Below are 27,408 nucleotides of genomic sequence, written 5' to 3' on the forward strand. Positions count from 1 at the left end.
CAACAAAGCAGCAATATAAACCAGGTAAAAAGATTAACGCCATCATTAAAGTAAATGGAGCCCTAACCTTCGATGCCAAATTTCATATTCACGACCAGGAACGGCAGCTTTCTCTTCATTCTGCCAGAGTGTGTGCAACTCGGTGAATCCACCATCAGCAATGTTGAACATGAATTTCCGCTTCAGCTTCTCAAGGTTGGCAGCATCTTCACCTGTCATAGCAAGTATGGCCGGGGATGCCAGCATGGGCTTGGGCCCCTCTTCCTTCTTCTCCTCCTTGGTAGCCGTGGCATCCTCCCCACCTTCCTTAGCCTGCGAGCAAGAAGTTGAGCATGAGTTTAATTTATCACTGAAATTATTATTCAAATATTATTCCAGAACCAAAAACCTTTGAAAACTCACAAATTAAAGATTATTCTTATTCCATAAATATTTCACTAGATAAAAAACAATTTCATACACAGGCATTGGACTAAAAACAGAAAATCATCGTTTGAACTATTTCATAAGAATTTTTTCAGTCACATTGAAGCATAGTTGAAATAATATTTTACTTCAATATATAAAAACGCCACAGTGGAAATTGTAGCAGTAATGCTTAGATCAAAATTAAATTTCTAAAATAAATCTAAAACAAGCCTGAGGAAGTAATTTCAACTGTGCTAATGCTCAAGGGATGTACTAATTGAAGAATTTTGAGGCATTGCAGCAATCTCTTAAATAAATCTATTTTTCAGAAACTTTTCCCAATACTTTTTATTAAAAACTTATATATAAGGGCAGGTGGTCTAAAGCACAAACAACACTTTGTCCTGGTTTTCAAAAACTTTTAACTAAATCGTGTTAGTGTCCTGAATCATGAATCATGGCACTTGAAAACTGTTTCAAACATTAAAAATTCAATAAAAATATATTTTGTCATCTCAGATGTAACTTTATGGAAATTGCATAACATTTTGAAAGGAAATTATATGTTGCAGGAGCAACCAAGAAAAAATAAACAAAAACTCCCATTGTGGTTGATCTTAGCCAAAACCAATTAGTTTCATCATTATCATTATGTTCCCCATGAAAAGACTTTTTAAATTGTTATTAATGTATAATAATTAATGACATCTTAATTTTTTCTTCTCATATCAAATTCCTACATTACAGGGCAAACAAATGCAGTGATTTGTAATAAATTATTCCACAGGTGTACTTCTGCCAGTTATTTCGAAGAAGAGACCACAATAATTTAGATAATTATTATTATGATAAGTAATCTACCAGTTAAGCTAGGTTTTGGATGGACACACCAACAATTATCTGTCCAACATCCTCATCATCCTATTCCTTACCCTTCCTCATTTGCCTAGCGTTCTCCCCTATATCACAGTCTTCAACATCCCATCCTCAATCAAACTACTAGGCATCCATCTTTCCTGCCTCTTCAGCATTTCTCCCAAAAATCCCTTCTTCTCCCCTACCCCTAGCACTCTCTTTTGTTTTCTTTTCTATCCACTTCACTTCCATCCGTCCAAACCCAAATTTAAATTTTTTTAGATATACATGTAAATCTAATTTAAAACACTTTTTTTTTAGTTTTAGCACCACAAACACTAAGAAATTGTCGATTCAAACATGGGAAAAGTTCAGATTAGAGAATATTTCAAAGAATAAAAATCAGAGAATATAAATTACAAGTGTAAATCATAGCATCAAACGTTGGATCTGGACACTTTAATTTACCGAAAAAAGCAAGAAGTTAAGTCAGTCAGTAATTACAATCACAAGTTGAAGATACAGGCAGTAAGCAAAACTTACCCTTGTAATTATCCTTATTAATTTTTTTATGCCATCGTGCAAAACAATGTACTTGTTTACTGTTCAATTTCAAATTTATTGTAAAATTAATACCAATCTATAAATATTTCTTTACATTATGAATTCATTATTAAATGACTCATTAAATGAATCTATCTCTATGATTAAATCATAATTTAATCTGAAATCACAGCAAATGATTAGTTTTAATCAACAACTACCATATTTTCTACACATGACTCGGAGAGACTCCTTACAAAATAATGCATTAGTTCATCGCTCTGGCAAGCAGAATTAATTTGCATGTCACACTATTTGCAATATAAATATCTAAAAAAAAAAATTCTCGCTAAATCAAAGTTCTTACAAATATTATAAAGTCCTGATTAATTTAGTTTGGCATTGTCAAGAGAGGTCTGAAAGGACTAATTTTGTAGTTCCACACGAACGATTCATTCACACGACCCGGGTTTCGAAGTAAAACTTCATCATCAGGTAGGTTACCTGATGATGAAGTTTTACTTCGAAACCCGGGTCGTGTGAATAAATCGTTCGTGTGGAACTACAAAGTTAGTCCTTTCATTTATTTATAATGAATCGGTTCCATAAAGTTACGCCAGAAACCATCAATTATATTAAGAGAGGTCTGATCGGTATCGATGGAACACAGTAAGGGAGGGCCAGCCTCAACTTACCCCCTCCTTCTTCTCCTCCGTGCCACCTTCTTTGGCCTCCACCTTAGCCTCCACCGCCACTTCTGGCCGCTCTTCCTCCTTGGGAGCAGTCTCCCCCTTTGCCTCCTTGCCCTCTTCCTCCTCCTTCTCCACCACTGGCTCCTCCTTAACCTCCTGGCTTGGCGCTGCTTCCTTCTCCTCCCCCTCCGCCTTCTTGGGACTCGTGCTGCTGCCCGCCACTGCCTCCCCTACTTCCATGGGAGTCTCCTCAGCTGTCGTCTCCGGCTCCTTCTTCACCACTTCCTTATCCCCCTTCTCTACCTCCTCTGTGGCCACCTCCTCTCCCCCACCCTCCTTGGCCTCCTTCGCCTCCTCCCCCACCTCTTCCTGTGCCTTGGCATCGGGTGCAGTCTCCTCTGCTGCAGCTGTGGTGGCTGTTACTGCCAATGGCACCTCCCCTTTCTCTTCCTTCTCCCCCTTCTCCTCCACCTCCTTGGCCCCTCCTTCGCCCTTCCCCTCCTTGGCCACACCTTCCTCTTCGGCCTTCTCCTTCTCGTCTGCCACCCCCTCGCTGCTCTTCACCGCTTCCTTGCCTCCCTCTTCCTTGTTTCCCTCCTCCTTGACTCCATCCTCTTTCCCTGCCGCCTCCTTGCCTCCTGCTCCCTCCAAAGCCTGAACAACAAAAAGATCCCAGGTGAAAGAGCACTCCTTACCCGATGGCTTTTTTGCTGCTCTATTTCCTCCACCACACCATCTCTATCAACAGAAGACCAAACCTAAACCTCCCACCAGAATTCTTACTTGGGAGGACAGTATATTAAAAGACACCAGGAATCAGTATATTTATGAAAAGATGTTTCCTTTTCACAACTTTTCAGCAACAGAAATGTCCAAAAAGGCAATTGTTGCCTTTAGTTAACAACTTCATTGAAACATTTCTACCAAGGGGCAAAACATGAACATGTTAACCAGCAAAACATCCTGACTAGAGAACTTAAGACAAAGATGATTAAAATAATTGCAATTTGTGTTTATCACATTTACATTATTATAATCAGCATTTACCATATTTCTTCCTTCCTATTCACTTCAAGCGGAGGCAATTAATAAAATCAGTACGAACTGAATGAAAAAAATTTCATTGTTAGTTCTGATGATGCTAGCATCACCTATGTCATGACTCATTGATCGTATTAACAATGAAAGCATAATAACTAAAAATGAACAAACCAAAGAGCTTGGCTTGAATTTCAATGGGATGAAATCAGAACCAAAAAATTGGTGTAAGAAAGAAGGAAACATGACAGGAATGCACTAACCATATTCTTCTGTTCTAATATTCTGAATATAAATTAGGGAAATACCTGGTTACAGGTATTGTTTTGGTGTATATCTATAATAATTTTTCTAAACAAAATATTCTAAAGAACTCTTGCCCTTCATGCTATGCGTATATTTTTCCAATACTTTTCATGCAGCCCTCACCTCTTCCTTTTCCTTTGGTTGTGCTGTGGCATTTGCAGTGCCAGCTGCATCATCTTCCTTCCCAGCAGTCGCTGGTGTAGGGCTAGGTGCAGCGCTAGTTGCTGGAGTGGCACTCGAACTGGTTGCGGCACTTCGGACCTCCCCACCACCATTCGTCACCTTATCCCCTTCCATCTGGGGCCTCATCACAGGTTCCACTGGCTTGCGGATGAGTTCCGGCATGCTGTAGTAGCCATTTATGTGCTCAAACTCTTGTACCTAAGGACAGAAACAAATCTGTCAAGCCGCAACAAAATTTAATGCTAATTTTACCACAAAATCATAAGATAGGTACTTGCCTTCTTACGAATCAGGGACATGACACCTATCCGTGTGAGGACATGCTGTCTGCTTAATCCCTCTCGAGGAACGCCATCGGCGAATGTCTCGGCATTGTCAGCACCAGGCTCACAAAGGTGTCGCATGAACAAGGACACATACGACTTGAAATTCTTCTCTGATTTCCCTCGCAAGTCTCGTACCAACCTGTTATCGACATTAATAATAGCACATGTGATCTCGGCAGAAATTAACTGAATTTGACATGTACAGGCTCCAATAAGAATGTATTTTCTAACAGTAATGCAATAAAAATGGAGGATTTCCTCAGTGAAAGTAATCCCATGAGTTAACTTTCCTTGAAATTACTTCTCAATGGCTCCCAAGCGAATGAAATGAAATTTCTCAATGGCTCCTGAGCCATCAACAATTTCCATTCAGATGATAAGTAAAATTCGTGCATTAATCCCATACAAAAATTGTAAATTTGGAGTTGCACACTTGTAGTTACTTCCTCTTGTTCAAGGGAAAAAATGCAATGTCATTTTGTGGATTATTTTATTTTGAGAGTAGCAACCTTCCATTAATCATGTTCAAGACATGTGATTAGCATTCCACTCATGGTGCACATAAAGCAATAAATTTTCTGAACATGAAAAATAATTACCAACAGAATTGATTGCAAGGCTTGTAAAGTTTGCAGACAAAATGTGATGACTAAAGGTTTATGTAGATGTTACAAACATGCAGACCTTACAAACACTTGACAAGAAAATCCTTCCAATATGGCAATAATCAGCCTTCTTACATTTCAGAAAATTTTCTTTCTTATCAATATCTCCATGACAAAGATGAGAAAAAGGAAATCGCCAAATGTCGACCATGGTGGCCAATTTCTATGCATAGGGTAAACAAAATCTGCCCCATTAAAATGAATGCTTAAATTTAGAAGTAATTATGTATGTTGACCAGCGGATAACGGTATCTAGAATTGGACATCATAATTTATGATTACAGTGACTTATTTAACCGAAAGGTATTTACTTTCTCAAAAAACCTTGTATCTCTTTCATTATTTTTGGCATATTACTTATTAAAAAATCATGTTACTATTAATGAGAGGTACTCACTGTACATAATATTATTTATCCAACCACACATCATTCACTCACTATGCATGGATGTGGATAGTAATCTTTTTGTAGGCTTAAGACAAGTGACACACATGCTTTCAGTGAGTGAAAAAATATGGATATTTCAAGAGCCAGGTACTCACCACTGAGAATTGAAAGCATCCTGTGGAGGCATTCCATAACGCATGATAGCATTGAGGAAGGCTTTCCTCTGGCGAGCATTGAAACCAAGGACCTGCAGAAACATAATAAATAATAATAATTTAGGGAAACAACTAGCACAAATGTGCATACAAAAAATACAGCCTGGGCTACAGTCATCAGAATTCAATAAAGTCTATCACACGGTCAATGATGTCCCAGTTAGGAATACTATTATCTGTTGAAGAGGGCCTTTAATGGAAGCCTAATAAATGAAGGTGTATTCCATTCTAAAACCTCTCCATTCCCAGCAACACTACACATAATGTACAGTGAACGCTGTTAAAATTGATGTAGCGAGTTTGTTATAAGTCAGAGAGTAGATTCTTCCCACCCCCTGCACGTAACTGACAAACTCGCATGCTCAGATGAGTAAGGTGATACATCACTTGACACACCCAGGAAATATAATTACCCATAATGGCATGTTTAAATAATCTAAGTAAAAATGGTTTCAAGGGCAAAACTTGATGCTATAAACTTATTGGCCATTGACAACACAGCTGAGTCAAAGGTTAGGATTTCATACCACTTCAGCATCCACCAATTAACTGAGATTCGCGAGACAACCCACCAAAACTTTAAACTAACACCAGAGGCTAAACATTCAGTATCATTATCATTTAATCCAGCAATATCACTTGATTCAAATCTTGCACAAGAAATAATTTCTTTTTCATAATGGCCATTTCCATATACATATACTCATGATAAACCTTTTTTTTAATTCCACATGAAAAAGATCTAACTTACAGCTAAACTGCCTATTTCTTCAAGGGAGAAGAGGCAGGGTAGATTATCTCAAAGCGACATAAAATAAGCATTTCACTATTACAGATTCCAAGAGCTGTCAATTCATTTGTTCTATCGTAGTCTTGGATATGGTAAACACCTCATCTTAGACCTTCTCATACCAGCCTCCAATATCTGGCATAAACAAAACATGCCAGGACTTTTTTGATGAATAAGAATGTTTTACATAGAAATGTATACATAATCTCACATTAACACTCTGAGGGCAAATATTTTTATTTATACTCTCAACTTACAAGATATGTAACAATTTAATTGTGCTATTTTCACTTAATTTAAATTTAGGAAAGAGAGAAGAGAGGTTCTGAGTGTCAAACAAATGTGACCAAAATAGAAAAACACAGCATTTTTCTCTCATACTAAAGAGCAGATTGATTGACCAGCTGGCACTTAGCAAGGGTCAAAAGCTATGAGCTGATAGCAAGAAGAGTTTCCCTTGTAGGCTATGGGTTTCCCCTTCTATTCTGACCATCTAAAAAACTTAATTCTTCACTTAAAATCTTTAATAGATTGGTGTATCAAAATGGAAACCAATGCAGTATCTGAGGGTGCTCTATGCGAATGCAGATGAGATAAGTTTGATGAAGCTGAAACAAGTATAAATGCTGAATTTACCAACATGAATAATCTTTAATAAGTTTGTCAGATTACTTGTCCAAATTTCCCAACGCTGCCATTTAGATCCTTTGCTCCCACCTCTTCTATCATCACCCCTCTCCCCTTCTATCTCTTTTTCCTATAATGAAAATGGCTGGCTGAAAATACAAACTCACCTGACATAATCAATAAAATTACATGTCAGATTTTTTATGCATGTTTAAGAGATAAGTACCCCATAGGTAAGCAAAGGGGCATTGGACAGCAAAAGGAAATGCTTGAGTGAGCCAACATTTGACTTAAGATAATTCATAGTGATATAGCCAGCATCAATACTGGTTTCAAATTTGTGACAAAAATAAGCATGCCACAAGTTTCCTCCACCTGGGCCTAGAACACTGCCCAGCTATTAACCTACAGGACACCACAATGAAAGACGAGCACTCTGGCACCAACCATTAGAATGAGCAGTGATTAGTGGCCTCCAGGAAGTTCTCCCTTGAGAAGCAAGCACAGGACATGGGAGAAATTCCCCCTGCTCAAATCAGGGGACTCCAGCAGCCTTTTTTAAAACATAGTTAGCAGGACTTCACATTCACTTATTGTCCATACCAAAATTGTCCTGCACTAATGACAGTTGGAAATCTAAAATTTTAAATAAAATTAGGCATAAACTTTTAGAAACAGCTACGTGCACAGAATCAAAAGAATGGACATGTAATGCAGTGCACAGAAATGAAGCATGCTTTTGCATTTATAGGTTGACTGTACATTCCTAGTTCCTTTGAGAACATTCTTGTTCCTTGCCCCTCCCAATCCAATGATTATATCTGAGAACAGAGTACAATAACGAGTCACTTACTTCAATGTTGCCACCAACCCTGGCAAGGAGAGGAGGCAGGGGTCGATCCTTGTCATCTCTCCTCTCCATGCCCCTCCTCTTGCTGCGGCGACTGCCCTCAACACCATCGGCCTTCTCGTCAAAGTCATCATCCTCCTTATCATCATCTGTTAAAAGAAATGGTCACATAATTAACCAGCATTCACATCAATCGCTCCAGAATTGAGTAGCACCCAATCAGCAGCCATTTAATACCTACACCTCTTATTATTCATCTTATCAGCTTCATAAAATTAAGTTTGGCAAGCAAGCTAGCATTGCCACCCATGATTAATACAATTACTAAAAAAACATTTGATGACCAAATACATTATTATGATATACTCCTACCACATTCAAAATCTTTGCCTCATGAATCAAAAAGATTACCAAATTTTAACCATTGTAGTTCACCCAAGGGCAGGTTATACTTGTTAACTAAAGCACATCAAAGTGAATTGACAAGTACCAAGTGGTGGCCGGACACTTGTAGCTTTTGTGGGAAGGTAAATAATAGGTAAGAGGGTGGGGGTAGGGAAAAAATAAGCATTTCAAGGGTTATAAAGGGAGTAAGAACTAATAACTAGAAGGATATCATGAAGCCATTATTCTGATTAGCATTTAACATACAGGCAGTTGTGGACGAAAGGACATGGACAACTGGGAAAGGGTGAGAAGGAACAGAATGATTTTGGGAGAGAGCAGGGGCAAAGTAGCAGGTCTTCAACTCCATATCCTCATGAGTTATTCATTCCTAAACTTAACCCAATGTGCCCAAGGAGTTCATGCATAAGTCTAAATATAGAGGAACAATGATGATTAAGTCCAAAAATATCACGAGAGTAATAAAATTTAATAATTTAATATGTTATACGTTAACTTCTATCCCTATATTGCGTATTTCCGCAGCAAATGATTCATGATTGAATTGTTTACTGAATTGTTTTTTCGTAAACCAATGTAGTAATAATTACGACACAAATAACCTTTATTTCCAATGCTTTCAACCAGTGACACGGTCCAACTAATATTCTGCATTGGTTCAACTTTAGTCAAAACTTAAATGCAATTTGACTTCCGGCATATTGAGAGATTTCTAGGAAAGGATATGGAATTGAAGTTTCTCTGTTTCATACTGGGAATTATAAGGGGAATCCTGAATTATGCAATAAAATCACCCTTCATTGGCACAGAGACTATCCATCATTAAAATAATGAAAGTTTTTAAACTTAGGAAAAAGCCTAGATAAATAATTATCAATGTGATGGAATACTACATTTAATAGAGTATATTATTAGAACATTAACTTGTTCATTTTCTCTTTGGCCTAAAAATATTGCCAGATGCACTGCCTTACATTTTCAAAACAAAACTAAATAATCTAAAATTATGAGCATCAACAGTTCTATTACATACACAAATATTTGCATTCAATGCTTTTCAGTTTATATTTGAAAAATAACCTAGTCATATATTTCCACTTTCAACATGTCTAAAATCAAAGAGAACTAACCAGATGGAGCAGAGAAGTCAGAGTTGTAATCAGACAGATTGTCCTGCCAAGATGCATCATCTCTCCCATCAACTGCGTCATTATAATTAACCTGCTTCCTCACACGCTTCCCTTTGCCAAGGGTGCGAGCAAGATCCTCCTGCTGCTGCTCGTAATGATGCCGAAGCAACTTGACCCAGTATGCAGGATCCGTGTTTTCTGCCTCCTGCTTGATAATCTCAGTTCCTACATCTTCCTCCTGCAAGCAAGCAATATGCGAACCAAAGATTAGTAAATTCTCCCATCGCTTGCACTTAGAAAATAAAATTTCACCAAAATTCTATTCTCCGGAACCGCGAAGTCTTACTTTTTACTTCCTTTTCATTAAGTTTCATCAGTTCGCATTCACAGAGTTTAGTTATATATTTGAGAAAATCAACAGACTCCTGTTCAAACAGATATGATGCAAACCTGAACTACTACACTAATGTTTACAAGGCTATAATCTAACTTTGCCATAGCCTTTAACTCATTTTTAGTCATAAGAGTCCATATGGAAATTAAATAACTACAGATGATAATGTAACTTTCATCTCTTAGGGTCAAACCAAACCAGATTCATTAACAAAAAAAAAAAAGAGTATAAATTCACACAAAGTACTGAGAGTTGAAATGAATAAAAATGGCGCAGTAAAAACGTACCATGAAAACATAACCCAAAATTCACAATACTCACATCTTCTCCTTCCTTTGTTACGTAACTGGCCACTTTGAAAGAAGATAAGTACTCATTTGCCCAATTCTCCTTCTGTTCAATTCCTAACTTGGTCCTGTCCAGTAAGTCATCAATTGCTTTTTCATCATAATGAATGGCTTCATCTTCTTTTCCCTGAAATATTAAAATAAAAAATATATCACTAAAACCAGAACAAAATACATGTCATTATAATGTAAAATATTACACTGAGGAGAAACATGCAATTATATAGGCAGATCAACTACTATCCAAGATGCTTTAATTATTATAAAGCAATTACTTTAAGCTTTATCAAAATAATAATTATTTATTCAACACAGAGCAGCATAAGTCAACATTTCCTCCAAGTATTTATAAATACAGCAACCATTATCACCAAGAATGTGAAAAATCGGAATGTAGAAAATATAACTAACAAAAAACCTACTTTTGGTGGCGGCCTTCAAATTTTGTCCACAGCACTTCAAACTAAACTTTGCTAACATCATGATAAGAAGATGTATGTTCAAGTATGATAAAGATAACACAGTTTCATTGAATAAGCGAAATATGTATTTAAATTTTAAAAAATACACAAGTTTGCCGATACACTTTTGATAATTCCAAAATTTTAAAAATCAAGAGTCACCAAAAAATTAGAGAAATGTACTAAAAAAAAAGATTATTGCAGCATTAAGTATTGGAATCAAATTCTCTTTGTAAATGAGTACAGTGAGAGTTCCTCAAGAGTCTACCGTTCAACTCCTCCTGGTATTAAAAGCAACAAAAAATCTCTCACCTCCTCCTCCTTGAAGAGCTCTTCAGTTCCAAACCTGAGGATGTCGTCAAGCTCCTGCTTGGTGAAGTTGGTCCCCCGCCCACCCATCCCGGGTCTCACAACCAAGTGAGTCAACATCATCTTCCTCTTGGCCACCTGAGTCACTCGCTCCTCCACTGAGTTGCGTGTGACAAACCGATATATCATCACCTATTCAAAGTAGAATAAATAAGTAACAACAAAGGGTTGTCATGGAACACTCCATTTTCATGTAAAGACACAAGAGAAATAGAAAATATTTTTGACCCATTCTCAAGCATATTTTTATCTTCAGTTTTGAAATACAATGTAATTTTGCACCAGAAACAGATGACACGGTGCAAGGTATATACGCAAATGGCAGGCCAAACTTTACACCTCGTGTGGCTGCAATTGCATTGTAGAGTGAGACCGGAGAACATTCTCATTATTATCATTTCCGAATCCCCACAAAAGAAATTGAGTTTTAGATTAGTGATATTCATTAGTAATTCTACATTATTTGTGTTTAGTGCATACATTGATGTACCCAAACAAATTCTATTAATCCAATTCAATGTTCTTAGATGCACAAAACTAGCCTACTTCCATGAAGGTAGTAAGCTTGTCCTTATTTTTACAATTATGAAAGCAAAAATTAAAAATGGCTGCTTTTCTTCAACAAAGCAGATAGGAAGTCATTACATACAACAGTTTTCGTTTGCATTAACAGTATGCAGAATATCATGAAAAATAATTTCGAACTAAGCAGAGTCTCTGATAATCTGTTCTACCCACCTTGTTAGATTGACCAATTCGATGCGCTCTTGAAAAGGCCTGGATGTCATTGTGTGGATTCCAGTCCGAGTCATAAATGATAACAGTATCAGCTGTGGCCAAGTTAATACCCAGACCACCAGCCCTTGTGGACAGAAGGAATACAAACTGCTGGGCACCAGGTGCGTTAAACCTATCTATTGCCTCCTGTCGCTGAGCCCCTGTGATGCTACCATCAATTCTCTCATACTTGTATCCCTCACCCTCCAAGAAATCCTCAAGAATGTCCAACATTTTGGTCATTTGTGAGAAGATCAGGACTCTGAAATTTGACAGCAACACTATTAAACATTGAAATCACAAACAATTTCCACAATCTACTGACTAATAACATAATCTTCTATAATAATTACAGTTGGAAAAAATATTCAGATTCCTCCATTGTTCGAATGATATGAATGAAGCACACCCACATGCCCCCAATCTCAGCTGGTTTAACTTTTGAGCAATAAGTCGGCCTCGATATGAAAGTGAATGTCATTTTGTACCCATGCACCAAGTTTTGAGTTCATATAGTTATTCAATCATTCTACTCAATGCTTCTCTATCAATATAGCATATCACAATGTTTGGAAAATAGCACAAGGGACTTGCCTGTGGCCTTGTTCCTTCAGGGTATGAAGCATTTTGGAAAGGAGCACCAACTTTCCAGAAGCCTTTATTAAAGCACTAACTTCATACGTGCCATTGGCAGACGTCGGTGCTTCTTGCGCAGCAGCCGGGAAGAGATACGGGTGGTTGCAACACTTCTTCAAGTCCATCATTATGTTCAGAAGAGAGACCTTGAGGAACAAAAGATTTCTGTGAAAGCAACTTTATGAAATTCTGAAAAAATTCCTTCGGTGAGCATAAAGTAACCCAAACATGAATCATACATCTAGTTATCAAAGAATTTTTATTTATATGTATTACTATTACTAAGAATTAAACGACTTCAAGAGAACAATGAGCATCTTTAGGGATTGCAGAAAACATTTATCTCACCTGTTGTCCTCCTCCTTTAGCATTCAAAGCTTCAAAGTTGCGAGTAAGGATATATTTATAATACTTCTTTTGCATTGGTGACAGCTCCACTCGAACAATAAATTCAGACTTCGCTGGCATGTTCTGCAAGTATAAAAACAAGTTTGATTGATTAATTTACAATAATTTAGTACTGTATTCACTAGAGTTTTTGATTAATATTCCAATCCTTGAACTCTACCAGACTTCAGCCATCTATTTGAATCTACTTGAATTCTGGTCCACTGTTAGAGACTTAGGACTAACTTTAACGAATAAAAACTTGAAATAAAGTCTAAAATTAACCTCAATTCAAGTAATTAGCCTCCCACTAGTCCAGAACAGAATGTGTTTGGAGTGCACTACAGTATATTTGTGAAGAAAGAAATGGGAAGAAAAACAACAAAAAAAGGCTATCGAAACAAGAAACAAGATTTAGAACTAAACTGTACGCCAGACAAAAATGGCTTCAATGTCAATATATTGAGTCTATTCACATGATTGTGGCTTAATTGTTTGCACATGATTCTGGCATACTTTTTTAAGTATTTACTCTTGATGTAGCCATTTTAGCAACAAACATAATTGGGCAACCGTAAAAACCACCTTAATAGTTCTCAAGATTACTATTTTACCTTAAGTACATCAGCCTTAAGTCGTCGCAGCATATGAGGCCCAAGCATATCATGCAATTTCTTCACTTGTTCCTCCTTTGATAAATCAGCGAATTCATTCTGAAAAGCTGAGAGGTCATTGAACTTATCCTGACACAGGAAGTTAAGAAGGTGAAACAATTCTTCCAAATTGTTTTGCAAAGGAGTTCCAGTGAGCAGCAACTTATAAGCAATGTGGTAGCTGTTCAGTATGCGGAAAAACTAAAATGAAAGATGAAATTATTTTGAGATTGCAATATCAATTAATGGAGCCAAGAAGACAAAAAACTCACTACCCCAAATGTACAACAAATGTGTAAGATTTGCAATGAAAAATTCATTTGCCTTGGCAAGGTGAATGATTTTTTTTTGCTGCAAATCTCTCCCATTTGTGTGCACATCAATAAGTGACTGTGCTAAGTTACTGTCACAATATTTCCCGAAGTTTTCGTTGACTTAGCATGTATTAGTTGCTTACTTTAGACTGATTGTTTTTCAGACGATGTGCTTCATCCACAACCAACACAGCCCAATCAATGGAGCCAAGACATGCCGCATCAATTGAAACCAATTCATACGAAGTTAGAAGGACGTGGAACTTCACAGACGAAGACTTAATCTTTGAAGCTTTGTTACCACCACGCACTGCACCCTCCTCAAAAGACAATTCATGCTCCCTAATGACCACTCTGGAGTCTTTGTCACCGACATACGTCACAACATAAAAGTCTGGAGCCCATGTTTCAAATTCACGTTCCCAGTTGATGATTGTAGACAAAGGAGCACTGACCTATAAATTAGAAAAATGCCCTCAATTATCAATATCATGCATCAAAAAGTTTGAAAAAATTGTAAACAAATCTCAGACATCCTCAGATTTTGCTGCAATCACAGTGACAGAACATCCGGGTAGTTACATTCATAAATCTGTTGGTATGTGGAAAAGCCAAGTGGTTTAATTTAAATTTCAATACGAAGATTTTCCACCAAGTGACATCAGAAACTGTTTTATTTAGTTTAAAGTAATTATTTATTCACAACTTCTGCTTTTCTTTCTAGTAAGTGGAGCCACGTCATCAAATGACAACTTTCAAATCAAAAATGTACATATAATAAATATCATTTAATTTCAAAGACCTTTAAATACATTATATACACCTCTACAAACCAGTAAGTAAGATGCAAGTAACCAGTAGGCGCAAAATCTTTGAGTACAATTCTACTAGCTTTCTGGATCAAATTTAAAGGATTTCAAATTGCAACAAATAAACAACTTGTTTTTAATAAAGTAGCCAACAATATTTACTAACAAAATTTACGTACCAAAAATGGTCCTCTGCAGTGCCCTTCCTTATACAGGGAATACAGGAAAGTGATTGTTTGGATTGTCTTTCCCAAACCCATTTCATCTGTAAAGAATAATCAGTAAATGAGGCACAGTGCATCAACACCGTATAAATGAAAATATGGAAACCAGCTAGAAAGTGGACAGAAAATTCTAATACTTTTTATTCTATTACAATCACTGTAATCGTTACATCTTACCACACCACAAAAGAACACAAAAAAGAAACCAACTTCCTTCATAGAGGTATATTTTTCTCACACTTTAATTTCACGATGATTTCCATCAACCATAGCTTTAAAATGAACTCTTTCCATACATTAATATCATGCTAAGTATTAGGCATATCAAAATCTATCTCTAACCCTTAAGTGCCAACAATATCTGAAGGACTATGCTAAAATTGCCAAGGCAATTATACTGGTTTAGCAGTCGTTTAGGAAAAAAATTTGAATTGCAAATAAATGAAGTTACATTATCAAACACTCAAGGAAATCCTTAATACATTTGCCTTTATCTTTAAAACAAAGGCTAAGTCATTACAAAGTGACCATGCAAGACAGATTTTACAGTAAAACTACATATCTATGTAGTTGTGTCGTATAATACCCATCCTTTATAGTCATAAAGAACTTTTATCACAACAGTTAGCACCTGTAGGCACATTGTGTCAATGCATGAAAACTTGAATGAATGGGACAACAATTTCACTACAAGATGAATTACTAAGGTAAACTTTAAACTTAAAAGTGAATTTATAATTAGAAATTGCAATTATTTTTAACTCTGAAACATACCTGCGAGAATTGTGTCAATTCCTTGTCCCCAAGAGTACCTCAACCAATTCAGACCTTCTAGCTGGTATTCATGCAAAGCCATACCAGTCTGATCCACAAACTCTGGCTGCTTTTCATACTTTTTCTTGAGATCAGTCGACGGTTTGTCAGGTGGAGGAGTGTAGCGACGCCTGTTCAATGTCCACATTTAACATATAATAACCCATTAGAATAAGTAATTAGACATCGTTGAGTAACACAACCAACATTTTTATAATATTTACAAGTTAACTATTAGAGAAAATTGATGAAGTTATTGAGCACAAATGAATGAGATAGAAATGCCACAAATGCACTGTATGAAAGATTAAATGAAAACTTTGCACCACATACACTTTCATTCCACAGGGAACAAATTAATAGCCAGGGTAGGTTACTTTTATTGTTAATTAAACCAATGGAGTTGCATTATTCACTCATTTGAATCATGGCGACTGTACACTTTCCAAAGGCCATATTAAATAACTTCATGAATTAGCATGCAGAAAAATAAAACTTTGCTGCCGGTATTTCAACTTCCATTAGCCTATAATTTACACTCATTTCATTATGTTTGTACCAAATAAATTGTTAAAAGAGTAAAATCCTTTCCTGAAGCTGAGAAATGATAGCCATTCCTATACACTTAATGGTATATTATTGTAGGTTAATTCATAAAATAATGCATTATTCATGTTTTCTCCAAAAGTTCAACAAAGAAGAGAATGCAAGGTGCTGATGGCTAACATATGCCCCAGAAGACGTGTCACATCAAGAAACGACACTTACGGAGTGCGGTCACCTTCCTCCTCTTGCAGTTCCTTCGTTTTCGTTTTCTTCCCCTTGCCCTTTTTACCCTTCTTCGACACGAGTAGATCAGCATTACAAGAGGCTCGAAGGTCCTGCAAGTTTTAAAAATATTATTACCTTTAATTATGAAATCCAGCCACATCTCAGTAGCAATATAATTTCTGCATCAATTTCTACATTAGCATTATCCATTCATCCACACTTCAAAGATCACCATTGAACATCAGATGGCACGGTAACCAAACACTAGGTTGGAGTCTTTATTCCTTTTATTGTCAACTTAGGTGCGAAATTAAGTCTCCTTCAGGTGTTCTTACAATGTATAAATTATAAAGCAAACTCCTAGTCATACAATGTATTAATTTCATTGCGCAAATCATGTCCTGGCAGATTGAGATTAAAAGTTTTAAGTAGCTCATATTTCCATCATTAGTGCCCTTCACATTCAAATTCTTCACTAAAACCATTCACATGACTGCCAGCGCTCGTCTTTTTTAATACAAAATGAAGTCAAAAAATTTTATTAAAATGCACATTTAGCAGATGACTTCGTTAAAAGTTGATATCATAGCATTCCCTGCAGTTTATTGGAATTTGTCACAAAAATTTCTTTATAATAGCAGACATACATGAGTAACAGTTTTAAAATGTGAAATTTTCAAATTCGAGGACATAGTGTTACAAATAGTGGGAAAACTAAAAATGAAATAGTGTAAATGCAGGGTTCCACACACATTTGTAAAATAGGAAAATGTAGGGGATATGATAAAAATGTGAATTTGCAGAAAAACAAATTCAGATAATGCATACATGGGATGTGACTGTATTGACAAGTTCATGAGTAAATTCATTTCGTGTAAAACAGTCATGTATACACAAATATTTCAAAATTTATACATGAAATATTAGCAAAATTGTCAAATAAATATAATATTCTGATTCAGACTTTTTTTTTATTCTTCCGATTCAAATCATTCATAAGGGGTTAAATTTTGAAAAATTAGTTCGCCTGATTCTCAAATAAATTATCCTAATGTCACTCACTAAGTGATTGCCAAGTCAGAAAATTATAATTCCTCTATTTCTCAGGTTCTTAAATCTCCACCTCTCTTGAGGCTATTATGGTCCAAGTTTTTCAGATTTACAAATCATGCAGTGTACTGTTCAAAAATAGGATTTTTTCATAGTATCAGTCAAATACATAATGTAATTCATGGTACTAGTTTCATTGTTTTGACTCCAGTACTCCATCAGCAGCAGTCATTGCAAGTTGAAACATACTCTGTGTGCCTATGGCAACAGTTGAGGTAATAAGCGATGATGCATTCAAAGTTTGCTTTTCCCTGAACAAATCACCCAAGGAAAGAATGTTGAAATAGTGTTCAAATAGCACAGAGGAGAAATGGTTACAATAGGATCATCTACATTCTCTTCTTGGTTCTCTGATCCTCACCTCATCAATTGATTTTGTAAATTGGACAGAAATAGGTTACCATTCAAACTCATGATTTTGTTGCGCAAGAGGCCACTTTATAACTAGCACCCAGAAAACTATTTCCTAGAATTTTTTGGTATGAATATCTTCAAACAACATTGCATTTTTTCAGTTTCAGCATAAAAATTTGGTTTTTTTTCCATGATAAATCTATTAAGGCACCTGGGTTTTCATAGAATTTAATGAAATGGCTTCAACATAGCAATGATAAACTATATGTTTTTTATCTTCACCTGAATATTGCTCAACTTGCATTAGTCATATATTTTAAGACGCATGAAAATCTGTAATTTTTTTCTTTTCCTTCTCACAATCTCTAAACAGATACTTCTTTGAGTATGAAACCCATGACAATTTACTGATTAGATATAAGAGGCATTCCCAAGACGACAATCTACATTTTTCTGATGTTACAATTTGATGATTTAACATTGAAAATTAATTACAAATATATATTACTTTCTGGGAAAGGTCACTAACCTGATAATACTCAATTGCACGTTTTAAAGCTGGTATATCGTTGTTTTCTTCCTCCCAAGTGGCTTGATCATAGCCAAGATCTCGCCACTTAACAAGGTACATCATTCTCCCATCTCTCAAAGTCTTATGGTTGATGATTCGATGAACAATTAGCCATTCAGGTTTGATTCCATACCTAAAATAGATAATGCACACAATTACTCATCATACACAAATTAGTAAAAATGTTATTCCAAACAAATTGTCCTTTCGTTTTGACAAAAAATGAGATGCATCTGTGAATGGCTTACTTATAAAATTTATCCTCCAATGACTGTTCATCAGCATTGGCTTCCCTTATTTTCTTCATCCTAAGGTCGTACTCGTCAATTGGTTCTTCTAGTTTTGGTGGCTCATCCATGTCAGACTTACGATAATAATACCTATACATGGCAGGATGAAAGACATCAAGCTGAAAGAAAGGAAAAAAATTACTTGTTAAAACCAGGGAAAATGCAAAAATACTTTATATTTCACCTTAAATCTCAGGGGGAAAAAAATCACAAAATATATTTGTTAAATATAAGTTTTTTTTAATCTTTTTTAGGAAAGAGATAAAATTATAAAAGGAACACCAAATAAAAATGAATAAACAAATTATAATTCATAAATTGTTCCATAAGTCTAAGAAATTTGCTGTTAGATAACATTTTTCACCGAAACACCCTCATGAAAATAACTGACTGTGAACTAAAACTACCTGACCCAAAGCCTAATGGCTGTTTACAAGTTAGAATTCAAACAAATATTTGCACTGTCCAATACTTCCTTGAAACACTTGGAATAAACTCAATGCAATACTTGAAATAAAACAAACTTAGATGGCAGTGCATTTGCAATTGCACAGAAATTTGTGAGTTCTAAATGGACTCTCAGCCATATTCTCACCAATAATGTTATCACTGTAGCAAGTTCACATTCTTAATAAAAAAAATGAAAAGTGCCCCATAATTTAATTTGATATTTAACTAAAACAACATCCGCTACATTATTACTTTAATATCATACCATAATCTTAGAAGTCATGAGAACCCTCCAAATAAGAAAAACTTGAATAATAGCATTTAAGGATGACATACATAGGGGAGGATAGTTCCTTACAAAATCCACTAATTGGCAAGGGGTCATACCCAATCATGGCATTTTAATGGAGGACTGAGAAATTTTCAAGACGAGAGTTAACTCCATCACTCATATGAGACATTTCTAGGAGACTGATGTGTTGCTGGTAACACCTAAGGTACTAAAAGCAACAAGAGGATCTTGCAATGATTAACTATTAAATTATGAAAAAGCATCAGCTACTATATTTCACCAAAGCTAGCCGAGTTAAGTAAGCACTGGCCTTTAAGCCAAGAGATTGTCTGTTTTCAATCCACCTTTGACATGGGTTGCATCAAATGTGGTGGTTTGACCTCTGGGGGACACCTGATGATGACAAGACAAAAGTGGCTTGTTTGGGATACAAAGAAGTGCATAGGCCACTAGAGGCATCCAGATAGGAAAAAAAGGACATTTTTCAGTCCAGATGTGAACGAATAAAGTTTATACCTAAAGGCTGTGTCACATGATCAAGCTTTATTGCTAAAGTTCTGTGATAAAAATTATCACAGCCAACTCACGTGCACCTTGGTGCAACACAAACCATGTAGTTCTTTCATAAAGACCAATTTAAATTGAACGCGAGTCTGCTGAGATTGTGGCTAAGGTTTGGTGCTGCTGTGGTTGTAAGATTTAAATGTTGACCCTCAATGGCCCATTATTGGAAGCAGTTGTACTAATAATCAGCGGAGTACACAAGGAAGGTAAATCTCTAAATGAAAGATGTGTTAATCAAAGAAATAAAATGAAAATCCTGGGCTAGGCCTTGGGGTTAGACAGCGATAAGATGGATTGAAGGCTTTGTCCATGTTAAATAATGCTATTGGGTAAAAAGAATGACCAACAGATATTTATTTACAATAAAATTTGATCCCTTAGAAAGAAGAAACTTATTCTATTTATATTGCTTGTTTACATTTTGTGTATTCTTTCTACAAATTCTGTCCAAATATTTAGTTTCAACTACTTAGTAAATTTCATTTTGATTAGTTTCATTATATTTTTTATGTTTTCAGTCTATCAGGTTCTGGTTAATTTCATGTTAATATCTTATTTAAAGTCACTAAAATTCCTGCAATAGCTTCAGTTCAGAAGCCAAAGGCAATGCTCCCCTGTCTCATACACTTTTCTCTCATTGGCTGTCCCTTCAAAACTATCAAAGAAAAATAGGATGCCTTCTACTCTTGAATTGCATAGAACATTGTAAAGACACCATGAAACTTATCAACAATTACGTCAGAGTTCTTGCACAATATATACTTTCGCATTAAGTGAGACGTTAAGTTTACCCATTTGACATGGCTATAACAAGTAATCAACATACACACAATAGAAAATTCCTTCAAATCCATTAATATCACTCAATATTCAATTTATTGATGACTATGAGCATTGTGGCCTTATAAAAAGGCATGCCTATACTACATTAAAACAACCACCACATGAGTGTGTGGCAGGGGAAGACCAACCGAAGAACAGTAGATATTAAACATAATTTTATTATACATTCTAATAGGAATGCCCACGAGTCAACAAAAGCTATTAAATATTTGAAATACAGGAAAACCTTGGCATACTTTACCTGTAGTTCTGATATCCAGTCACAGTGCCAATAAGACTTCTCTTGCCATTTGACAAAAAATTCTCTCTGAGGTTTAGGGGGCCCCTTTTTAGAGCCTTCTTCCTCTTCTTTCTCCTTCTCGTCAGGTTTCCGTTCAAGCCACCTCCACGTCAAGATCTTTCCAACTTTTCCAGGCAAGGGTTCAGCCTGAAGAGACATTCAAGACTCAACAACCATACCAAAAACTACACACTTAAATCCCTAGTCTTAACATTTATTGTTTGAAAATGTCAACCACGCAAGTTAAAATGCAAGACTATATTACACTTCAATCAAGTACGACCAGGCATTTTTTTTCAAATTTTAAAAAATAAGTGAATAATACAAAAAGACGTTTATACATTTAAGACATGACTATCACTCAAAAATAGATCATTACTGATTTAATTATTCTTATGTAAAAATTATGAACTTTATTCACACTAACCTACCAACATTATTTATATCATTTTGTTGAGTACATAAAAACAATTTTAAGTGCCAAACCATGATAGATGCATTCTAAGCCTAAAGAAGTAACTCACAGAGCAACGGGGGCATTTCCAATCGCCATCTGGGATATCAGTTAGAGGGGGATTCAGACAGAAAGTGTGGTATGCAGATGGACAGGAATCACAGCACAGCAATTCTCCACCATCTTTACAAACCCTGGAAAGTAAAACATTTACATTGGTAATTAAATGAAATATTTGAAAACATACTGTGTGAAAATAAATCAAACAGGCTAAAGTGTCGCAGGAAAAAATAAGTAACACACAATGGTGCCAAAAAGTATTACCCCTTGGGCGCTATATCAGAATGAATAGTGTATCAGAATGGCATTTCATTTTGAAGCAAATCAGCCCTATGAATTATTTGTCGCTCACTATTTTTATCCATGATCGACCAGAGCAAACTGAATGCTCAGACAAACTGACACAATTTGGGATCATAATTTCATATTCCACATACAGGGTCAACATAAAGTAACTTTGCTCTCAATAATAATACGGTATAATGCAAATCTGGTTTCTTAAAACATTCTACGACAAAAAATGCAGAAATAATATTAAGTTTTGAGAGTATATAGTAAATATTTTCCCCAAATTTTTACAGCCAAAGTGCAAGACACAACTTTTTTTGCTTCAACATATTCAAAAGATTTTTCAGGTTAAATAGTCTTCAATTTTAGCATACTGCAAGAATCATGTTAAAAATCCTAAGATAGCAGGGTGCCTAAAGATAGAAGAAAATAAAAAAAGAAAAATTAAAACATTTTTGGATGAAAAATATCCGTTTTTTAATAAATAATCTCAAACAGATTAAAAATTCCCCATCATTTATTTTATTGTTATTCAGCAGTTAAAACCATGAACTAATTACACACACCCCAACCTCTCCCTCCCTGGATAGCAAGGACATCAATTATCTTTAATCATTTTAAATTTTTCCTTAGATACTTTACCATATACACCATATGTACATAGTCATGTACCATGCGACCTTAAGTAAGAGGTGCATCTCATAATCAAGTAATGAAATGAAATTGAAACGAGACAAAGCTGTCTAGTTTCAATTTCAATATGAAGAGTTTCCACCAAGTGACACCAGAAACTATTTTATTTAATGAAATGAAACAAAACACTAAAAAGACTTGACTGAAAAGAAGCTTAGATATAAGGAATGAAGTGCATTTATATTCATATTTTCAGTAGCCAAAAAATTTTTCTAAATACAACTAAGTAACATCATGATTAACGTTGGACATCAATGTGGTAGGTAGCATACCCCCCGGCAAGCCGAAAGTCAGGCACAGATGTGCCCTTTCCACTTTGGTGGTTTTGACTCCAGGAATATGTGATTGCTGGCCAGAAGTGGCTACTCAAGATCAAAAGCAGCTAACAAACATAAAAATCATTGCCTTACTCTAGTCCATTATGAAATCACCACATGTATTTGCATTCAGAAATGCAAAAATCTGAGATGACTCCATCAACACTAGGAATACACTTTTTTAAAGGAGTGTTTAACTGTATCATCTAGCTATCACTTGATCTAGACAGAATCAGCCCTTCATACTAAAAGATTGCAACTTAAGCCCATATTCCTTAGATCCAATGTACATAATCATGGAAAAAGAAACACTATATACATAAATCATATTTTCGTTTGGTTAAGAGCCATAACTCATTGAAATGCATGGGCATCACATCATTTAATCAACTACCAGCGACTGCATGGAGCACAAACAATCTAACACAAAAAAAACTATTATTGGCTATCAACCAAGTCTTTTTACTCCATTAATGAATTTTTTGCAACACGCCAGTGACATGGAATTGAAGTAAATTGTAAATAAATATGTATACAGGTGCTCTATTTTTTACCTTTAATAATATTGGCAACATCTATTGGGGTATGTCCCCATCTAATGAGACATTATATAGAAAATAGACACCCAGCAATCCATCATTAATATTTATTGCCAGCCATGGTTTGGCCACTATGTGGCATTATTAGGTTTCTGACATACCACTTCGCTATATGTGTGTGTATCATAATTGCTCTGTTTATTTTCCAAATAATGGAGACATTCCACAGAGTAACGCCACGAACTATGTCATATCTAATAGCATATAATGATTATGATAGGGAAAGTAATTTTTACAGACAATCCTAATGGTCCCAATACACTTCACCATGGCCCCACCTGCAGAATTCCATGTGCTCATCCTCCTCTTGCTCCTGCACACCTTCACCCTCGCAGTGGGGACATGACCACTTCCCCTCTGGCGTCTCTTCCAACTCTGGATCCAAGCACACCAGATGGTATGCTCTGGGGCAAGTGTCACACAGAATGATCTCACCACCTTGCTGGCAAACCTCACAGTAATCTTGATGGTCCGTCTGCTATAATACCCAACCACACACAAGAAAATTATGAGAGATAGAGTAAATTGAGGGATAGAAGGGATTCAAATCATTTATATACACCAAACACACCCAATACAAGTGAGCCAGCCCTCTTTGAAGTAACTACCTACCACCAGCATGGGCCCAAACATGCACACAAGTGCATGATGACTTTCTATATACTACACAGGAATGTTACCTGTATTTATTAAAAAAAAAGCTTTCTCACACTAATTCGTCTTTCTCTGCTTAACTCAGCTTTGACATTCACTGGATATTCTATGCTTTTAAACCTAAGTGATTATAACAAGGGCCAATTGAAGAAACAATGCTCTTGGTCCACTACCGATCAGCTTTCACCATGGCTTTTACTTCCATTAATCATCACTTGCAAAGCCACTGTGTTCCCATGACATGCTGTTTAATATTCAATGATGACTTTTATCCTTCCACTACCTAACAAACTACTATTTAGAGCTTAAGCTAAAATAATAGCAACTGAAATGTGATGCACTTACTATCCCCACTTACAAACATTCATTGACCATTTTGCAATAAATAATGCTACTTAAATGCAACTCTCACGGTTCATTTCGATATTCAGACATTTTTATTTCACAAGAATGACTGTTAACAAATTTCAGGAATTCACCAAAATTTTGGATAGAGTTTATGTGGAGTATTACAATTAGCTTATAAATAAATATAAATTAAACAACTCAATTAACTTACAAGGGCTGCATTATTTTTAACATCCTTGTACAATGGCACTAATCGAACAGGGAGTGTAGTTATACCTAATATCAGACCCTTTACGCAGCACCCCACAATCTAACAAGAATTCATTTAGGCAATCATTATTTTGAACAATGGAGCATACGTGGTAATACAGTGAACTCAACATACTACGCACCCATTAGTTATCCATTCCACAAAATCTACAGAATGAGAGCAAACAATTTTTAATAAAATGAACCAGCGATGGTTTCAGCGTCGGTCTCTCTACACATCTCCTGTTTTGACATTTGCTTTCAATTCAAACACGGGTTAAACCTCTTCCTCCACTCCAAGCTGTTTGAAATAGTGTCATGATTAATAAAAATTTGATATCTTTGGGAAATGAAATTGGACTGTGTAGCTGTTTTCCCATGATTGGAATGCTCCTCCGTGATATTTTACAGTCGGTATTTATAGGAGAAAAATCTGTTAGCATGAAAAAAGACATTTGTAAACATGCATGAGGTATTTTTATGCTTAAAGAAACTTTCACTAACCATATCTGAAACCTGCAATCTTCAAAACTGGAGGCTCTTTCAAGAAACAATTTAACAGTCCACAAATTAAGGCACAAAACAATTATGTTATCTGATTAAAATAAAAATTGAGAATGATTAAGAGGAGGTCATACCTCATAGCCATCCTCTCCTTCACCACCAGGGAACTTGGACGTTGTCTTGGTTTTCTTTTTCTTCTTCGACTTGTTTCCAATCTTTGTCTTAGCCTTCCTGCGAGGTGGAGGAACAGGAGGAGCGGCTACCTCTGGTTCTTCCGTTGTCTTAGAGGCCTCTTCGGCATCCTGAAGCATTTGCTCAAATTCCATGTCCGAATCCCTTTCACTACCACTACGCTCCTCCTCCTGGGAAGAAATAGGAACCATTTCCTTTCTTAACTCTATCTGTAAATAATTGCATAATATTATTAGTTTAGAAATACAGTGGCCACAGTAAGAGAGCATAAAGAAATGGAAACAACAAGTCAAATTCCAAACATTTTTGATAGCGGGACACTGAAAATCTGATGATGGACAGTTCATAAACTTTGGTTTCAGTCAAAAATTAGACTTAAAAGATTCCTGCAGTAAAAAGATGTCTTCTCCAAGCTATTAAATACCTAATACAATTATTATAGTAATCTACTTCCATGGAGATGGACTTACTGGAAGGTCAAGTATTTCTTGACTCACTATTAAAGCTAAACCAATTACTCAAAACTACGTGTCACAAATGCAGTCAGATTCCAGTTTTTGATTGGCACAGCATACACAAGTTTGCCACCACATTCAGAGTTGATATGCAATGCTTTAATTAATTCCTAATAGCCTGTTTACTTGTCCGAGTAACCCATGATGCCAAACAAAAGCCTTTATTTCACATTAAACGAAAATAGATTTTGCCCATTATATCTCAAACTTACTGCAAATGGTAAAAACAAATTATTTGACATCACAAAAGCACAACTTTTGGTATTTGGAACTTGGGCTACCGGCTAAGGCATGAAATTTCTTAAGAAAAATCAGACGAATAAAACGGGTTTTTAATAGCTTGGAAAGGCCCTCCTTTCACTAACACTCTGTATGTCACCATAGTTTGAACATTTTAGTCCAGGAAAATGAGGAACATCATTTCTGCACTTCCACAGATTTTCAAGGGGAAAGCACAATGCCAGTCACAACCCAGGGGCAACCAAAGCAACAAGCAAAAGACACTTACTGAGCTTCCCCTCTTCCGCTTGCCCAGCTTGATCTTCAGTGTCGGAACTTTTGCCTTCTTGCCGGTCTTCTTCCGTCCCCTCTTCTTCTTTGACTTGTCATCGTCGTCGTCATCACCAGCGCCACCTGGCGTGCCACTGCCACTCCCCCCTTCATTGCCATCTGGCCCACCCTCGCCCCCACTCCCTGCACCACTACCTCCCGGGGTCATGGCAGTGGTCGAGAGACCACCAACAGAAGCCGATGGGGATTCCCCACCGGCTTCGGCACTTGGGGATGCCGGCTCTTCCTTCTCTTTGGGGGCACGTGAACGGCTTGCCTTGGGTTGATAGTCTGGCACGGGTGTCACCGGCTCTGTCACCGGGTTCAACTCCTGCTGCGTGTTCGGGTTGATGTTGGAAAACTCACGCCACTTGGCTGCAACCAACATCATGAGTTTTGACATGGGTACCTGAAAAATGAATTAAGGTCACTCACTTGAAAAAAAAAACAATCATATATTCATGGACATGAAAAAATAAGAAACCAATTATTTAAAATAACTATTCAAACAAAACTTTCTCAATATTCAGGAAAGCAAAATAAGTAGTGCTCATCCTTATGGGACACACTGTTACCCTATTGCACTTCAAGTACAATACCATTAACATTGTAAAAAGCAAACTGATGGAGTCTTGTCACCTTCCAACATTCCACAACAACACCCCACAACAACTTCACCAGACTATATCTCAGTGCACTAGTCTGATTAAATGTTTAAGATAAAGACTCTGCAAGCAAATCACCTTTATACTTTTGTGCTTCTGCCTACAGCAAAGCATTGTACCACCTAAGAGGTTATCTTATGGCCAACCATTTCATTTTCTCAACACAACTTACATTGACAAGTATCACACAA

General features: G+C 36.2%; 1 protein-coding gene across 5 annotated transcripts in view; it reads right to left on the reverse strand.

Annotated features, from left to right (window-relative positions):
• Positions 1–27,408, reverse strand: part of Mi-2 (chromodomain-helicase-DNA-binding protein Mi-2 homolog) — a 62,911-nt gene that overhangs the window by 22,674 nt on the left and 12,829 nt on the right. For 4 of the 5 annotated variants that reach the window (XR_011701734.1, XR_011701733.1, XM_071590437.1 and 1 more), the window contains exons 6-29: positions 26,512–26,961; positions 25,431–25,697; positions 23,820–24,019; positions 21,655–21,778; positions 21,092–21,277; positions 18,660–18,820; positions 18,370–18,544; positions 16,374–16,486; positions 15,567–15,736; positions 14,748–14,833; positions 13,903–14,214; positions 13,407–13,646; positions 12,754–12,876; positions 12,364–12,551; positions 11,731–12,031; positions 10,936–11,124; positions 10,137–10,289; positions 9,422–9,659; positions 7,890–8,035; positions 5,560–5,651; positions 4,304–4,490; positions 3,966–4,223; positions 2,502–3,152; positions 68–312 (exon numbers count right to left, since the gene is read on the reverse strand). Coding sequence is in view for 3 of the 5 variants with exons in the window: in XM_071590437.1 (XP_071446538.1) it covers positions 68–312; positions 2,502–3,152; positions 3,966–4,223; positions 4,304–4,490; positions 5,560–5,651; positions 7,890–8,035; positions 9,422–9,659; positions 10,137–10,289; positions 10,936–11,124; positions 11,731–12,031; positions 12,364–12,551; positions 12,754–12,876; positions 13,407–13,646; positions 13,903–14,214; positions 14,748–14,833; positions 15,567–15,736; positions 16,374–16,486; positions 18,370–18,544; positions 18,660–18,820; positions 21,092–21,277; positions 21,655–21,778; positions 23,820–24,019; positions 25,431–25,697; positions 26,512–26,961 (5,255 nt within the window). In the remaining 2 variants the exon portion in view is untranslated. The remainder of the gene's footprint in view (positions 1–67; positions 313–2,501; positions 3,153–3,965; positions 4,224–4,303; positions 4,491–5,559; positions 5,652–7,889; positions 8,036–9,421; positions 9,660–10,136; positions 10,290–10,935; positions 11,125–11,730; positions 12,032–12,363; positions 12,552–12,753; positions 12,877–13,406; positions 13,647–13,902; positions 14,215–14,747; positions 14,834–15,566; positions 15,737–16,373; positions 16,487–18,369; positions 18,545–18,659; positions 18,821–21,091; positions 21,278–21,654; positions 21,779–23,819; positions 24,020–25,430; positions 25,698–26,511; positions 26,962–27,408) is intronic. The other variant, XM_071590438.1, reaches the window with a different exon arrangement.

The sequence above is a fragment of the Hetaerina americana genome, unplaced genomic scaffold (assembly GCF_022747635.1).
Source record: "Hetaerina americana unplaced genomic scaffold, ioHetAmer1.1.p SCAF_4, whole genome shotgun sequence".
Lineage (NCBI taxonomy): Eukaryota > Metazoa > Arthropoda > Insecta > Odonata > Calopterygidae > Hetaerina > Hetaerina americana.